This window comes from Haliotis asinina, chromosome 6 (genome assembly GCF_037392515.1).
Source record: "Haliotis asinina isolate JCU_RB_2024 chromosome 6, JCU_Hal_asi_v2, whole genome shotgun sequence".
Classification (NCBI taxonomy): Eukaryota; Metazoa; Mollusca; class Gastropoda; order Lepetellida; family Haliotidae; genus Haliotis; species Haliotis asinina.
The window spans coordinates 38,196,833-38,215,752 of NC_090285.1; the positions used below are offsets into that span (position 1 = coordinate 38,196,833).

An 18,920-nucleotide genomic window follows, 5' to 3' on the forward strand; every position below is an offset into this window, starting at 1 on the left:
CATGCACTATGTCCATATACTGCAGACAGTAGATCCCCAGGCTGTGACACACGTATCCATAACTTTACGTGACCCTGCTTACGGCATACAGATGCCACGTGGAGCAAAGGTCTCCACGACAAAACCTTATACTGGACTCCGTTGTCTCTACTCCGAAATTGCTAAGCCCGGCGATTTACGAGCAACGACAGTGCCGTCTGACGAAACTTCATTCACACACTCCAGTAAGCGAGCTTAATTATACGTGGCCTTTAGCAATATCCGGGCAATGTCACGACGGAGGAGACCAGAAATGGGTTTCACATTTTGCACGCACGTCGGAAATCCAGCCCAGCATGACGAGCGAACACTTTAGCCACTTGGCTACACTACCGCACTACACGCTCCTGTATATACTACATTATACTGGTTATTAAACAAAGAACCTACTTTCTGGTTGTAGATGAATATAACCTATACAATTCTTAAAGGAGAAGTACATCTGAACTTTGATCATCATGGACGCCTTTTTGACTTTGGTTGTCCTCACGCTACCGGCAGTTATCTCAGGTAAAACTTACTGTATTTATGACAGGTGGGTAACTGAAACACTGAGACTTGCGTGTCAGTTATTGAAAAACTGACACCAGCCCCTAAGAGATCCTGCTGGATGTGTCTACCATGCAAATCAACTCAGCGGGTGGGATGTGTTCATGTAGACTGACCGTGTCACATATAACACAGGTGGAGATGTTCCCTTCTACTGATTGGATATCACAGTGTGATACATACATGACTGTACAGAAGTGGGGGACACAGTGTAGAAATGGTGTAGTACAAACTCCACCTGGACAGACTCACACCGTCACTACCGATGAGGAAATATGGATGCTGGTGGTGGATACGTAGCCTGGAGCCAAGGGACTGTAAGGACTGATGCAGTTCAAAGTGAAGCCTTCATCAGGTGAGAGATGTTGCCAAACGTGATATATATTATGCCTGGGGTGAGTGAGTGAGTTTCGTTTTACGCCACACTTAACAATATCCTGGCTATATGGCGGCAGTCTGTAAATAACAGTCTGGGCCAGGCAATCCCATGTCCCGACCCCGTTAGCCGCCTTTTACCATAGGCTTGGGTTACAGAAGGCCAATATGCAAACCTAGACAGTGTCACGCCTATAACGGTTTCGTCTCGCGATGGTGGTAGTGGCAACGAGCTGTGTGACTACAAAAGAAACATATAAACTTTGTTTAAAATTTAACTTAATTTCCGCATTATCACTAATCTACATACTGTAATCTGTAGGGTTTGCCTGTGTCCTTGTATGCTACAATTCACATCGTTTCCGAAAAACAAGATGATATCCTGAAGACAATTTACAGCAGAATAATTGTCAAGGATCTGCTTTGTCCAGTACATAACCCAGTCAGCGAGACAATCAATCACGTAGTTTGTCACACAGAGAATCTACTCCCTTGTTCCACATGAATGCCACATGTATAATTCTCAGTACATCTAAATTTAGATAATGGACGTCCTGTTGACTTTGACTATCCTCACGCTACCGGCAGTCATCTCAGATTGGACGTTGATTGTATACATACTTCAGTTGTGTAAGAGGCGTGCAGTTAAGATTTAAGTGTCCGTTACCTGCGTGAGTCGTTGTTTGACACCTTGTGTACTGTCTTTGTGCATAGTTACAAAACATACGGCCTGCTGCCCATACGATCAGCAACAGGTGTCCGTGGTCGTTGAAGTTCAAATGTTACGTCCACTGTAATACTTTAATGCATAATGTTCTATTGTTTGGTCAGAAAGCACATAAACTTGAGCATATGTAATAGTGTGTCGCCTGATGAGAGCCCCAACCGTCCTGTGTATTTACTAGTGTTGTGTCGGGAACACATATTACTTTACCATTAATGATATGTCCCAGTCAAAGGTTATGACATATGATTATTCTCTTCTCCAAGGTCTGCAGACATGCTCCTACTCTCCATGTCCAGACAGATAATCTAATTATATATGCAGGAAAAAAAATATATACAGTTTTGTTTAAACACAAAATAACTATAACCGGACTGTCTCACACCCTCCATTCTGGCAAGATTCAAACTGTATTTAAAACTTATGGCACCATCAGGTTCGTGAAGAAAGGTCAAAACATATAAATATTTATTTATTTGCATTAAAACATTAATATTTTCACATCATCAAAATTACTGCGATTACCTGTTTTAGTTGCACGCAAACTGACTGCCTATTCTTGTTTTTTTTCTGTTCCTGTGATAATCGTTGACAGGTGCAATCGTAGAACAAATCGGACAAAAAAAAATACATACAAAACTCGTTGATTTGCTTGCGACAAGCAGTGAATGGTCAATTGAAAACTGCAAACAATCGTTCCATGATCATTTCTCGTTTCAGCAAATCAGCTGAACATTTATTGTTTTGAGCCAAACACTGACAGCAGCACAACGACAACACCTACTATATCTACATGAAGAATGATATCTACATCCCTGTCAGGCACTCAGGCTGAAACGGAACGTTTACCCGACACCACACCTCTAGGACAGTCAACATCTCGTGTCTTAACTATAGTGTGGTCGATACATAGATTATCAAAAATAGTTTTGTTAACACAATGAAAACATATACTCCCACGTTGGTGAAACGTATTAATGATTCTTTCTTCAGCTTCAATGCTAAGAAATTAATAACTGCCGTCTGAGGCAGGAAATCGTTGTACCATATTTAAGTTAAATTCCAGTCAGTGTGTTATTGTCATGTAAGAAGAAACCTGATGCTGTTCACATGATGCCGGTCCTAGCAGAATCATGTATAACCTTTCCCTCTTTGGTCAAACGTCTTTGTATGATTATGAACAAAGAACAGATCTCTTAAAATTAGTGCTCGTAGTTTGGGACGATGATGTGAATGGGTCCTTGTCTTCACATCCTGACTTTGCTCATTATTTTGAAGCACTAGTTTATCTGGTCATGTGCGGTCCATTTAACAAGCACCACTACTGTTATTGTTTTATCCATCTTTAATCACGAAACAAAACACATAAGAAATCCACACAGTGGGTTGTCTGTGTCTGTTATCCAGACTGCGGTGCAGGTATGGTGTGCCATCCTCTTTGATGGAACCTGCAGGAACAGATGTGTTGCTGGCAAGCCAAAGATAGTTGTGAGTCCACACCAACACACATGGAATCTGTTGAGGGCAGTATTTAACTGATGTGCTTTGGTGTGAAGAACTGCTCAACACATCTATAATGTGCGTGGAATTTGTCCAAATGTGAAAAATATCAGTCTGCAGACTTCAACACATAAGGCATCAGTGGTTGGGTTGGAAATGGTGGATGGGGAATTTATTAAAAATGTGGATGTACCTGTCAGTGAGGTAGGATGGAAACCAGTGTGTGATTGGCGAGTGCTTATACTTCATTTATAAGAAATAACACATCAAACAAACATTTGAATCCAAATAATTACTATCAAGGGTCATGTATTTGCTGGTGGAATGGCCACAGATGGCGGGATGGCTATTGCTCTTCACGTTGTCTACCTCTGCGTAATCATGTATGTTTTTTTAAAAAAATATTCTGCACTGTTTTTAATACACCTACGGATCCCCGAAGATCCGGGACTTCAGCAACCCCTGCATGTCACAAGAGGCTACTAATGGGATCGGGTCTAACTTGGTTGACACATGTTGTCGTATCCCAACTGCGTAGATCGATGCTCATGCCCTTGATCACTGGATTGTCTAGTACAGACTCTATTATTTATAGACTTTTGCCATATAGCTGGAATACTGAATGTGGCGTTGAAAAAACAGCCAACCATCCAATCATGCATCTACAATGGCTGTGACACAACTTGCATATGTTAAACTTTGCGAACAGGAAAAGATGTATGTGTCATGACACTATATTAAGTAGGTTCTTGACACACTGACAAATGTACTATAAAGGAAAAAATAAACATTTATATCAGTAGTAACGTAGGTTCAGGTATAAAACAAAATGTCAACTTCTTTGTTTTATACACAACGTTTCTGAGCTATCCCTTGCCCCTTCATCAGCTGAGCTGTGCATTGCCATTTCGTCAGGTGACGAAAGGATAAGGAATACCTCAGAAACGTTGTGTATAAAACAAAGAAGTTTACACCCGTAACATTTTGTCTTATACTTGAATCCCAACTTCTATATGCCTTCCACGAACCTAACGTAATTTCCTGCATCACTTTTCACTTTGACGTATTTCAGACCAAGATACAGGCCCTCTTGCCGTAATAGTCCTACTGCTGATATTTCTATGTCTCCTGTCCATCCCACGTATGCTTGCTTCGTTGACAGACCAAAAGAACCAGCCAACAACTATGACAGACTTAGTCCAGCAGAGGTCAGGACCAACCACTACATCAACGAATAACTGACATAATCTACATTGGATGCTATTAGTAGGGACTACTGTTGGTAATTATTTACAACTAAGTACTCGAGTGTTCGAGTCAAACTGTTTTGAATGTGTAGCAGTTAAGTGTGGTAGTATTAAGGTTCATCAATATGTGTGAGCACACAGTATAATGTCATCATGGTTCAAACACTTTGGATGTAGTATGTCCCTTTACATTACAAATTTAAGAAATTGATACATTTTTTTCATATTGCACGATCCCATTTAGACAGTGGTCAAATGCAACCTATGTCATATTTGGGATTTCACTTTCTTAGTAAAGTACGAAGTCTAGTACTTTTTTTCGGTTGAGTCCCACAAAGTCAGCCGCCTAGCCCGCCCGCTAGTGGAAGTCGCGGTGGCTGAGCGGGCTAGGCGGCTGACTTTGTGTGCTGGCGATTAGGTGCCTGACTCTGAGGGTGCGGGTTCGAATCCCGGATGGGACTCAACCGAAAAAAAGTACTAGAATTCCTACTTTACTAAGAAAGTGAAATCCCAAATATGACATATGTTGCATTTTTTTCATAGGTTGCAAATTTCTCATACGAGTATTTGTGTCATGTGAACATAGAATTCATTAGCTTGTATGAGCAAATAAGTTTCATCATAACTACAATTAGACAAATATTACATAATTTAAAAAAATAGCCCTGATGGTGTGATTTTATTGATGACAGGTCATACACTTAAAAGCAGCAGAAGTGTAGAGGAACTAAATGGCTGGTCAGAAAATTAGACATTGAAGTACATTTGGAAGATCCTAAAAGAAATAGAACAGCTATTTATCAACACGTATCTTCTGCTCTATGAAGTCATGACGTTGAGAAGACAAGTGCACAGTGCAATAACAGGATGCACACACTTCAGCATTCATTTCGTGACCAGAGTGTACTAAGAAACTGAGGAAAAGTGGAAGAATGAGAAGACTCATTAAATTTTACAGCATCCTTTTTCAATTATTCCCTGAATACATTAATAATGTGATTGATGACTTTTGTTGTTTGAGGAAAATTGTGTTTGGTAGTTGTTGATGCACACCACTTCCGCAATCGAAGACACGGTTTTCTTTTTGGAATTATGTTAAAATATGTTTGTTCAATTTAACATGCATGAGTATTTTTCCATTGTGATATATAATCTGATCCACTGCTCTTTTCAGTCCTTTTTGGTTATTAAAAATGTGTGAACTGTAACTTTTGGGAGTATTATAGAATAACAATAAAACGTGTTGAGATGTATTGAACCTCTTTATTGTTTACAAAACGATATGAACACATGAATGAAAAGTTGACTGCAACATATCATATTCACATAAGATATAGAGAATAGAAGGCTCACTACAGCACAAAATATTCTGCCAAGTCCTTGAGCAGAGTTGTGGTGCTGAGGATTAGATCGTCCTCTGGGTCCACCTCATCAATGTCTCCTGGTCCTCTAGGTCACCGTCCTCTTGGCCAAACGCTTCACGGTGCATCTAACACAGATTATGCAGGACCACACATGCAATGACCGCTGTACTAGTGAACTCAACAGGTGTCTAAGCCTTTTCTCACGTTTCCTACTATTCAGGCGCCCAAATGCAATCTCTACAGTCAGACGGGCAGGACTTGGGTTGAATGTGGTCCCGGAGAGGTTGGGTTTAGCTCTGTTAGCAAAGGGTTTCACAAGCCAAGGTTTCGGGGGATAGGCTGCATCAGCTTCGAGAATAATCGGCATGTGAAACTACTTGTTGGAAGTCGTTAATTTCTTTGACCACTGAGAAAACAAATCATCCGTCTCTCCTTCGCGGAAAAGCTCAGAGTGTCCCAGAACATGCACATCATATACCTATCTCGGCCAACCCACATTGATGTCAGTATATCTGTGATCGTACGGCGTGCAAAGTCAGTGAATAGTATCCGTTTCGATTTAAGTAGTCACCATGGACATAAGCGGGCGATGGTAGGAAAATAATGCCATCAAGGGCACCTGCGCTGTTTGGTAAATCCCATGTTGATTCAAATCCCTCAATAACAACTTTGAGCAGCTGACCTTTTGGAAAAGAGCCATATGTTGGCACCATTGTCTCTTCAGTTGCAATACAAACATCCCTCACACATTTCTACACTGTAGACTTGCCAACACCAAACAAATTTGCGATGGTCCTGTATTCAGCCTAGGATGCAAGCCAGTATACAGCGACTGCAACTTTGCAATCAATCTCCAGTGTGTCTCTGACAGATCGACCTACACATTTTGATGTCAAACCAGGTTCAAGCTCTCGACACAGAATATCAAACGTTATCTTTGTCATTCTAAAGGTCTCTATCTATTCTTCACTTGTGAATCTTTTTTCACAACTTTTGACCACCAATGCTGAGATCTGGGCTTCACCCATATCGTCTTTTGTCTTGTGCTCCAAAAATAAGAGAAGTCGTAACATCTTTTTTCTTGTTAAAAGCAGAGCCTGCATGTTTTCAGATCAATTGTACACTCTCAAATGATGATAAAAATACAAATACTCATAAAAGTAAACATGGTTTTGCAACTGGCACTATTTTCTCATGTGAACACGTGGTATTTTTGTTTCATTTACTCTTGTAAGCAAATTTGCTTATGTGAGCAAATATACTCATTTGTGTACCTGATAGCATTTGAACGCGGCCTAAGACATTCAGAATGGTTACAAGATAGTGTGGTGTCTGTCACTGTGTGACCTGGAAGAACTACGTCTTGCTTCAGCCACCTTATGTGGGCGTGTGACGTAAGAAACTGGATCATAATAAGCGTCTTCGGCTGTTTCGGAAAATATTGTTTAAAATTGCGATTACATTTCAGCCTCGTCTGACAGTTTGTTGTTTAGAATATTATTTACATCGTTAGACATTTCATATCCGTGAAGAGATTCTGGCGACAATAGAAATTAGGGGCGTAATACATATGCAATCCAAACAGCACCGTATGGTTGATTAAGCATAATTATTTAATCGATCAGGGGAAAGATATATGACCACATTGAATCCATACTAGGAAAGACTGTCAGTGTCACTTGGTTGGTTTCACGTCATCATACTCTAAATTGCATAGATTCATGTACCATATTGCAGTCAACAGATTATCCAATCGAATTCAGTCATACAGAAAAATTATTGCTCAGTACATTCGGGAACGTTTGGTACAAGTCAAATTACGAAATCGCAGATTGAGCAGATTTGCATTGGTTAGATGAGATTTCATGTTTATAAAACCCCAACCTAGCCACAATAATATTCTGTATACCTTCAACATAACTTGGAGACGACTGATTTGATTGTACGGTTAGAGTGACTAACACTGGTTACACTGGTTAGTGCAATATCATGGTATCCAGATCGATGCTCATTATGTCAGCCACAGGATTCCTTGCCCAGTTTAAACCTTTTCATATCGTCAACATTAAACTGGAAGATTGCTGATCTGAGTTGTAAAGCGTGAACAAAGCACTTCGTCTAAAATGGCTGATTGTTTATCTATTATATCAAAATACAGACTGAACATTTGTTATTACCTATATAAACATACCATGACTTTATCTCAACATCCCCTTTCAGAAAGTAAATCTTACACGTAAAACGTAGATGATTTCGGACGGGACTGGTCTATTAATACAACCTCCTAAAACGTAAAACGAATACATGTACTGTGTTCTGAAGTCCATAACCTCAAAACAGTTGTCTGGTCGATTCGTACGCCTATCACGTCAGCTCACACATACAAATAGTAATTCACTTCCTTGAAGAAGTAAACCTAAATTTAGATAATGGACGCCTTGTTGACTTTGGTTGTCGTCACGCTACCGGCAGTCACCACAGGTAAGACTTCAAATGTACATATAACTCATACACTGTGTAATAGGATCACCATTGAACAACGACATTGTTTGCTTGAAATCTGTATGTACTGCGTTTGTGCGTATATCACTCATGCACTGAGATACGTGTATATGTGTCCTCTATCTATAAAACATGTGAGTATATACTTGCCCATAAAGATCTACAAACTGGTATACACTTTCCCATTGCAGTACACACGCTGTGTACGGAAACTCTATGAATACTAGTAATTCGACTGTCTTGTTTGAATAGAGAATAAAATTAAGAGCTGCAATTTACACAAGTACTAGCTAAAGTCATCGATAATCGGAAATATCATCCAAAGGAAAAGGAAAAGATGTTAATGATAACGACATGAAAATTCTCTTATCGGTAATATCGCACTCTATCTTTTGTAGTAGTTACTTTGTTCACACACAATATACACATTTAGAAGTTTATGCATGGTCAGGTTCTATATTCTGTTTAGAACACTGTTTTGATATTAAGAAAGATATGTGATGTGAAATTTATCACTCGCCCGTTGAAGATACTGCTGTGTAATATTTCCACTTCAGTATTACACTAGTGTAATACCGCTTGACGTATGACGTCAAAATGGTTCAAAGTTGTGACGTCACAATGCTAAAGTTGATGTCGCGATTTTACTAGACCTTGCTTGACTTGAAAGCTGAGAGTCCTCACACGGTAGGCATTTTAGCCGCAGTTTCTGTCAATTTATGTTGGCAAGTAATAAACAGAATACTAAACTCGCTTCCGTGAAATACCATTTTCATTAAACTCGTTAAAGACTTAGTATCAAACTCGCTTTCGCTCGTTTAACTCGTTTGATAAAAATGGCATTACACGGAAGGTCGTTTAGTATCCTCTATATCTCATTTCCTCCAGTGGCCATGTTTGCTGAAAGTTACTTCTCCGATAGTTATTAAAAAAGATGATAGATTATCGATCTCCATGATGTATATCAATAGCCATTATTACCTTCATGTATGTAAAAGTGCTGTTCGTTCAATGAAAGTCACAGCAAGGAGCAAAAGGAACTTAGAACTGATGATATCTCCCTGTGTGGGTTATGTCACAAGTGATGTTATAGCTGTACAGGTTCACACAACAGTAAACTATGTGATCTGTAGCACTGGAATGTATTGCATGTATATGTCCTTTTTTGTTTTCAAATTTTACTAAATGTTTTCTATGTAAGTATCACTGTTTGTGCTTAAAAATGTAGGTTTTGCAAGTGACTTTTCTGCTTTCTAACCAAGAATTACAGACATGCACCTCGGGTACAGAGACCAGCTCCATGCAAATCATGCTGGATGTGTCTATCACACAGATTGCCACAGGGGGAGGGATGTGTTCATGTAGACTGACTGTGTCAAACACAACACAGGTGGAGATGTTCCCTTCTACTGACTGGACATCACAGTGTGGTACATACATGACCATACAGAAGTGGGGAACAAGTACAAGTTGTACAAATGGTGTTGTACAAACTCCATCTGGACAGACTCACACCGTCAGCACTGGTGAGGAGGTATGGATCCTGATGTTGGCTAGAAAACCTGGAGCCAATGGACTGTCAGGACGCCTGCAGTTCAAGGTGAAGCCGCCATCAGGTGAGGGATGGTTCCAAATTTGCAAAAGGCTAAAACACAATGAAACTGGTACATTTTGTTAGACATCAAGCCGGTAATAATCACATAATACAGTTGTGTATTTTCCAGTTAATTAGAAGTAAGATAACAAACCTAAAGTATATGAACACACAACTTTAACTATTTGATATTTCATTCAGATTACAACACAAACGTCCAACATACATATGAATATACTTCAGCCTGTTTGACTGCTTATCTTACCTTCATGTGTAATAATTCAGTTTCATTGGTCAAAGACTCGTTTACAAGTTCCCGTGTCACCCCCTCTCAGAGAGGTGAAAACTGGCCAAAAAAATATTATCCGCTGCCACGGTAACCGCCAAAGTCTCCGTTGAGAAGTTGAATCTCTAGCAATCATATGACATCACAAAATGAGCCATGTAATGTATGGAGTTCGTAAACCGTTCCTTCAGCTGTTTTGCGAACACTTTGTACAGATTTATTTCACTGCTTTATTTACTTCACAGCAGTTTGCACATTCAACCGAAACATAATTAACCAGTATTATAGCAGTTTTACGCCTGTCAGAATAGCTTTCAATGATTTTAAACAATTCAGCTGAAATTTGTTTACAAGTCATATAGTCAGGAGCGATCTTTAAATAAACTAAACTGAAATTTTGTACATTTAACATGATATATGCATAAACACTTCATGATGAAGTCAGCATCATCAGAAAAAAACAACTTCTTGTTCACATGATATTATTTTGTTAATTTCCTTGGAAACAATACAATGTAATGCAGGTGCAATAATGTCAGTAAAATAGTTTCGTTTTGTATTGTTAGAATATTTAATCTGTACATATCAGGATATATAACTGTATTTCAGTGTTGTATGCCCTTGCAATGTAACATTATAAATAACCCTAAATACATTTTCTTTTCTCACGGCACAAGTCAAGCTTAACATTGAGTGCTTTAAGCCGAACACCAACAGTTCTACAACAACGACACCTACAACAACATCATCCACAACAACTACAACAGTTCCAACAACAGTAACAAGCATGAAGACAACATCAACAAGGCCAACAAGTACAGAAAAACCCACCACAACCGCAACAGACAGCACACCTCAAGGGCAGACTGCTACTGCCTCAGGAGGCACTTCTTCTAGATCATCTGCAGGAACTACTTTTGGGTCAGCTGCAGCATCAACAGGAAGTACTCAAGCCAAACCTACTCAAGGTGTCACTACAGACAGTACAAAGGATCCCTTCCCAGGTATGTATGCTTTTTAAAGTTCAAGACTGGCTTTCTCTTTCACTTCTGAGGAATGTCACTTCAAGTACTATAGTGAAACTTCTGAAAAGATCACATCTGAAGTTAGCCTGTGTCTTTTAACTGGCAGGGTAATGCTGATGTGTTGTGAAACTATTTCAGAAATATGAGTGAAATCTTTGTGAAATTAATAACGAAACAATCCGCAGACGTCAGGGGTCACAAGTGTGAATGTTACTATTCCATCAGCTATATATATATATATATATATATATATATATATATATATATAGCATATGTGTATATATGTATATGTATGTGTGTGTGTAATATATAATATATACGTGTGTGTAGCACTAATATATCGATACAGTCAAGCAAATGACAACAACAGTAGAATCTAGAGAATAAAGAAGTTGTATGTCCAAGTTAATTGCCCTCATTCTTCATATTCTTAACTTCTCGAATTTCAATCAAATGTGTTAGAAATAGTAGAGATAATTATGCATGAAACGTACAAACTGACAAGACATACCACTTAGACTTGAATGAATGGTGTTACCGGTGTCTCTATGAAATTATTCCATAATTATTTCAGTTACTATGCAGTCAGTTTTGAAAATCTTACGTGAAGATGGTCCGGGGCGATAAGTGGTCTGTACTCTATGTGTTATACTACTTCAGAACTGTCTTTGGATCATGATAGATCCTGATACATGCATGTGACAGATTCAGCCCGAATGTCCATACAGTGAGTTGTCTGAAAATGGTTTTGAGACCTTCGTGGGTTTTATTGCAGGAGGCATCTTTGCTGCTGGAGTTGCTACAGGCATTGGGTTGGTCCTCATCGCTGGTGGACTGTACGTCGTCATATCAAGGTGAAGACAGTATGGCCAAATGCATCTAAAAATCATGTTCAGATCTTATGTAACCAGTTGTAGATTTAAAAGCAAACATAGCTTTCAATATTAGATAATAGTTCATACTGGCAATAAGTTGACTTTATTATGTGTGATTAACTGTGTTGTGTTACAGGCGAAAATGGTGGACATTCCACCGTCACAAACCCGACGACATCCCATTATCTGATGCCCATCCCACCTACTCCGGGTTCACGCCCAGAACTGAGGAGCCCATGAATACATACGACAAAATTGATCCAAAACCTTCAAAGGGGACGGACAATCCATATATCAATGTGTCATAGATTACCTTATTTGTTCTGAGTCAGACGTCTCCCGCTAATTTAAGAATGTTGCACCCCTGGATATTAAGATACACCTACATCATTTCCAGTCGACCTGACACAGTTTTTCGTGTTTGTTTTGCACAGCATCTGTGGTAACAGTCGACTGCGGCCTGGGGATTTAGAAATGCAATATGCGTCTTTGAGTCTTCGTTAGTATTGACACTTTATGAGCAATAAGAGGGGAATCTATGGCCAAGTCACCACTGGCTGTATTATGGTTGGTCTGCTAAACATCTTGCGCTTTTGACCAAAGGCTGAACGTATTATTTGACATCGCGCGTTCTTCCTATTTTGATCTGAATCGCAGTATACTAATGCACTCGAATCAAGTGCCAAGCAAAGGAATTTGAAAAGTACTTGCTCTCGGAGTAAGTCTACACTAAGAAGTGAACTCCACCCTTGTAGACAGATAACATCGCAAAAATAAAAACCCTACACAAGAACATTTTCTACTCTCTTATTTGTCATCACTTGACGCACACATACCATGCTGTTAGATGCTATTGTCACGGACAATAATAAATTTAACATTGTAGTTCCTAGACGTTTGTTGAATGTACATGAAAAGTTATTTCGCATAAAAACTATTGACATTGAGGTATGCTTTTGTAGGTAAAGTGTCTAAACTGTCCAAAAGAGTACTAACTACACTTGCTTTTCCCGTTGATTGCTATTCGCTTCAATTACTTTCTGTTTGTAGAGAACATGCACTATGTCCATATACTGCAGACAGTAGATCCCCAGGCTGTGACATACGTATCCATAACTTTACGTGACCCTGCTTACGGCATACAGATGCCACGTGGAGCAAAGGTCTCCACGACAAAACCTTATACTGGACTCCGTTGTCTCTACTCCGAAATTGCTAAGCCCGGCGATTTACGAGCAACGATAGTGCCGTCTGACGAAACTTCATTCACACACCCCAGTAAGCGAGTTTAATTATACGTGGCCTTTAGCAATATCCGGGCAATGTCACGACGGAGGAGACCAGAAATGGGTTTCACATTTTGCACGCACGTCGGCCAGCCCAGCATGACGAGCGAACACTTTAGCCACTTGGCTACACTACCGCACTACACGCTCCTGTATATACTGCATAATACTGGTTATTAAACAAAGAACCTACTTTCTGGTTGTAGATGAATAACCTATACAATTCTTAAAGGAGAAGTACATCTGAACTTTGATCATCATGGACGTCTTTTTGACTTTGGTTGTCCTCACGCTACCGGCAGTCATCTCAGGTAAAACTTACTGTATTTATGACAGGTGGGTAACTGAAACACTGAGACTTGCGTGTCATTATTGAAAAACTGAGACCAGCTCCTACGAGATCCTGCTGGATGCGTCTACCACGCAAATCAACTCAGTGGGTGGGATGTGTTCCTGTAGATTGACTGTGTCACATATAACACAGGTGGAGATGTTCCCTTCTACTGACTGGATATCACAGTGTGATACATACATGACTGTACAGAAGTTGGGGACACAGTGTAGAAATGGTGTTGTACAAACTCCACCTGGACAGACTCACACCGTCACTACCGATGAGGAAATATGGATGATGGTGGTGGATCCAAAACCTGGAGCCAAGGGACTGTAAGGACTGGTGCAGTTCAAAGTGAAGCCCTCATCAGGTGAGAGATGTTGCCAAACGTGATATATATTGTGCCTGGGGTGAGTGAGTGAGTTTCGTTTTACGCCACACTTAACAATATCCTGGCTATATGGCGGCAGTCTGTAAATAACAGTCTGGGCCAGGCAATCCCATGTCCCGACCCCGTTAGCCGCCTTTCACCATAGGCATGGGTTACAGAAGGCCAATATGCAAACCAGGACCTTCACGGGTCAATTTTACCTAGACAGTGTCAAGCCTATAACGGTTTCGTCTCGCGATGGTGGTAGTGGCAACGAGCTGTGTGTGTACAAAACAAACATATAAACTTTGTTTAAAATTTAACTTAATTTCCGCATTATCACTAATCTACATACTGTAATCTGTAGGGTTTGCCTGTGTCCCTGTATGCTATGATTCATATCTTTTCTAAAACAACACGATATCCTGAAGACAATTTCATAATTATGATTCTGTCCCAGTGACAAAACATGTACCTTTTTCTTATTTTAATATCAAGTATTATAGAGTATTTTTACTGTAATATTTTAACATAATTTATGTATATATTTATATTGTCCACTTTTATTGTAACATAAGTTTCAAGCTTGGCAGGTTATTATTTATGTAACAACATCTGGTTGCCAGGTAAACAACTTGTAATTAATATAGCTCACCTAGTCAACCGCCAATTCATTTAATTAGTATCGTTTCATAGTTCTCCATGCCATTGTCATAAGTTTCAAGCTTGGCAGACGCTAATCCGTTAATCTCTTATAACAACATCTAGTTGCCAAGTAAGCGAGCTTGTAATTAATATAGCTCACCTTGTCAACCGCCAATTCAATTAATTAGTATTATTTCATAGGTCTCCATGCCATTGTTTAACAAAATCATGTAGTTAGGTTTAATTGTTAAATTAAAAGTCTAAATTATAAATAACTTAATTGAGTCTGCTGACGTAGTTTCCTTAGCTGCGAAGACCTATAAAAGTCGGGTCTGTGTGCAACCTATGTCACACTTCCAGAATAAACTGTGGAAACTACATCAGCGACTCCTCATCTATAACTATTATTTTATTATGTTTTAAGTTAAGCAACTATGTTTTATTTCGTAACTTAGTCTATTTCAATCATCAATTAAGTCTCTTTACATATTGTTAAGTCAGACAGGATAAATTTATTATTAAGGTAAAATGTTAATGTTTATGTTCAGTCTTTGTTGTTTAACGTTATTTATGTATGTATGTTTTATCTATTAAGGGACGAATCATTATAATAATTATCTTTCTTGTCTCCTTTAGTAAATATTCCAACTGACTGTAAATATTGAGATGGCTACTGTGTACAAAACTATTATTGTCTTTACATTGAAATGCCAATGCAAGGTGAACTAAATATCATAGATAATTGTTCATTCCTTCATATTTGCAGGTGCGTTGTGGTGAATATATTCCAAGTCATAATTAGATTTGCCATTAATTGTATTAACACAATGTGAATGTTTAAAATGAAATGTTATCTTTATATTATATTTGATATTGAATATGGGAAGTAATTGTTAATGATTTGTGTATCTGGTAAATGTATATGATAATGAAGAGATTTGAGTTTGTGATGTGTATTATGTATTATGTTGTAATGGTCACACTTCCAGAATAAACTGTGGAAACTACATCAGCGACTCCTCATCTTTAACTATTATTTTATTATGTTTTAAGGGTACTTAGTGGTGAGAAGGAGCACTTTCTCAGTTGGTGGATGAAGAGTGGAAGATTCGGTACCTCGATGAGCAACTCCAAAACCAAGGGCGCAAATCCTACATTGACCCCCTACGGACTCCGGAGCCAGTCGTCCAGCACCACCCCAGTGCAGCCAAACCCCAGATCCAGCACTTTCGGCACCCAGCAATCCAGGACGACGCAGGTATCTGATTCTGACAGTAATCAGTCCACAATCAACGCCGACATACATCATCAACCAGACCCTAATACCAGCACATCTCAAGTGGAAGAACGAGAAGCAGGAATGCAGCAACCACAGAATCCACCAGTCACCATGACAGTATCACATTCTCCACTGTTTTTGGATAAATTCCGTGAGGGAGCAAACGTAAAACTCTTTTTAAATAGACTAAGACATTCCTTCAAAATTAACAAGTATAGTGCTGACCATCAGAAGATCATTATTCCAACTCCCCTGGAAGGATCAGCTAAAGTTTGGTTCGATTCTATGGCATTTGGCATGGAGACGGATGTTGAGACCCAGCTTCAAGCCATAGAGGACAGATATTCCCAGACAAGCCTGAACCCAGCATCCCTCTTAATGCAACAACTTCCAACAGAAACTGTGAACCAGTACATTGACAGGTATCTGAGTGGGCTATCAGGCGATGATGTGCCAGTTAACATTCAGGTCCGAGTGGCATTGCAAGGACTGAAACCAGAGCTGAGGAAAGTAGTGGGGAATAAGGAACCTAAAACCCTTAGCAACTTAAGACGCCATGCCCTTCTAGCAGAGCAGTTGGAGATGGAACACCTTCCAGTTCAGGCCATATCAACCAAAGATCCAGCAGATAAGTTAGCAGGCCTACTTGAAAGTGTGCTACAGCGGTTCCAGTCCCAGCCACAGTACCAGCATCCTGACCAGTACCAACCAGAGCAGCACCAGGCACGGTATCCTCAGCAACATCAGCAGCAGTTCCAATCAAGACAGCACCAATTATTCCCGTCGGCAGTATCGACGTCACCATGGACAATACCAGAAGCAGCCCCAGTCCTACCAAGCCCAGCCCCCACATCATGGTGGTTATGGACATCTACCTCAGCAACCACAGGCTCCTGGATTTCAGCCACGGCATACTGATCGGTGTAACGGATGTTCAGGTTGGTGTCCTTCTAGAAACCAATGTCCGTTTTATCATCATTTCTGTAACCGTTGTAATAAACCGGGGCATGATGAAATTGCTTGTCAATCAGCACCCAGACATTAGGATAGGGTGCCTGATCCTCGAGAGGGGCTCAGGCACTATATTGAAGAGTATGGTTCAGATTCCATACAAACAGAACCTGCCTTTAAGCCTAAATAAAAAATCCCTCCCGAAAATCATTTAAAACTTCCAGAATCCCCCAAAACTTCATGTCAAACAGGAAACAATTCAACACCTCCAAATTATCCCAAACCTTTTGAAAACATTTCACAACCAACCTTCAATAAAATTCAGCAAAGTTAAGGTCAATTCAGTCTGTACTACAGGTTTGATAGACACTGGAGCTGAAGTATCATGTGTTCGTTTATCTTTGGTAGAAAAAGCAGGCTTTTCACTTAGCAATCTTAAGCCCTCAATTTACCATTCTATTACTGGTGTAGGTGGTGAAGCACATCCTGTTCTTGGTTATCTTACTTTACCACTTTCAATCTCAAATGTCACAATTGAGCATACCTTTCTTGTGTTTAAACGCTTGCACCATGCTTTAATCTTAGGCATAGATTTCTTAGATACTAACAAAGTGACCATTAGTCTTCCTAATCGTTGCATTTCCATTCAAGATGGAACTATTCAAGTATCACTTGTAGAAACAAATGCAGGCATAGCACGCAACAATAAACCACATACCATTCCACCCAGATCTCAGTGCAATATACCTGTTACTATGTCCCGGGTCTCTTCCCTGGGCATCTATCTACTTGAACCAGTTCCATGGCTTCACTCACAAGAACTTGTAGGAGGCAAGTGCCTAATCAACACTCAGGGTAAGAAAGCAGTTATGTGTGTAATGAATGTCACTGACAAACCTATTCACCTTTCACCACGCAAAGTTCTAGCTACTGCATCACAAGTGGCTGAGTCGTTTGTACAACCTTTGGATGAACCAGTCCAGTCTGAAGTTTCTAAACCTCATCCTGCAGTAAGTGCTAATTCTGATATTTCTTTTGACCTCAGTAACTCTGACCTTACACAAGAGCAGAAACAAGAATTACAGTGCTTTCTACAATCTCAACGTGCTGTTTTTGCCAAAGACTGGACAGAACTTGGCAAGACAGATTTGCATCAGCATATAATTAAAACTGCTAAAGCAGATCCTGTCAAGATGCCATTCTACAGGCAGTCTGTGCCAGTTAGGGATGAATGTGCTAAACAGGTAAAAGAAATGTTAGATGCAGGCATTATAGAACCCAGTGACTCTGAGTGGAGATCCCCAGTGGTAATGGTACGCAAGAAAGATGGTACGTATAGAATCGCAGTTGACTACAGGCGCCTTAACGCTGTCACCAAAAGTGAATTTTTCCCCCTACCCCGTTTTGATGATGTAATAGACTCAGTAGGAAATTCGGAAGCCAAATTTTTCTCCGTTCTTGATTGTGCTAGTGGATTTTGGCAGATCCCCCTCCATCCTGCCACTAAGCACAAGTCAGCTTTTATTTGTCAAGAAGGAATTTTTGAATGGAATAGACTCCCGTTCGGTCTTAAAAATGCACCAATGACATTTCAGTCAACAATATCCAAGGCTCTTAAAGAAATGAACTGGAGGTATGTACTCATATATGTTGACGATATCATTGTCTTCAGTAAAACCTTTACTGAGCACCTACACCACCTCAAGTGTGTCTTCAGCAAACTCAAAGAGGCCGGACTTACACTGAAGCCCAGCAAATGTCGGTTTGCAGCAAAACAGGTAACCTATTTAGGCCACATTTTTACAGAAACTGGAATTGAAACTGACCCCTTAAAAGTAGAAGCAATCTCATCTTTTCCCAAGCCCCAAACCCAGCAAAACCTTCGAAAGTTTTTAGGCTTAGCCAGCTACTATAGACGTTTTGTCAAAAACTTTTCAAAAATAGCTACTCCATTGATTAAACTTTTGCAAAAAGA

At 39.8% G+C, this 18,920-nt stretch overlaps 2 protein-coding genes and 1 pseudogene across 2 annotated transcripts; all 3 read left to right on the forward strand.

The window, feature by feature from the left end:
• Positions 1 to 497: 497 nt before the first annotated feature.
• LOC137287621 (uncharacterized) lies at positions 498 to 2,484 on the forward strand (annotated as a pseudogene).
• A 5,705-nt stretch (positions 2,485 to 8,189) lies between these two features.
• LOC137287611 (salivary glue protein Sgs-3-like) lies at positions 8,190 to 12,873 on the forward strand. The gene is made up of 5 exons (XM_067819990.1): positions 8,190 to 8,279; positions 9,563 to 9,916; positions 10,858 to 11,184; positions 11,981 to 12,059; positions 12,217 to 12,873. The coding sequence occupies exons 1-5, from the start codon at positions 8,228 to 8,230 to the stop codon at positions 12,386 to 12,388; spliced, it is 984 nt and encodes a 327-aa protein (XP_067676091.1). The 5' UTR covers positions 8,190 to 8,227; the 3' UTR covers positions 12,389 to 12,873.
• Positions 12,874 to 13,400: 527 nt separating this feature from the next.
• LOC137287607 (uncharacterized) lies at positions 13,401 to 16,932 on the forward strand. The gene is made up of 2 exons (XM_067819985.1): positions 13,401 to 14,070; positions 15,769 to 16,932. The coding sequence occupies exons 1-2, from the start codon at positions 13,991 to 13,993 to the stop codon at positions 16,910 to 16,912; spliced, it is 1,224 nt and encodes a 407-aa protein (XP_067676086.1). The 5' UTR covers positions 13,401 to 13,990; the 3' UTR covers positions 16,913 to 16,932.
• The last annotated feature ends 1,988 nt before the right edge of the window (positions 16,933 to 18,920 follow it).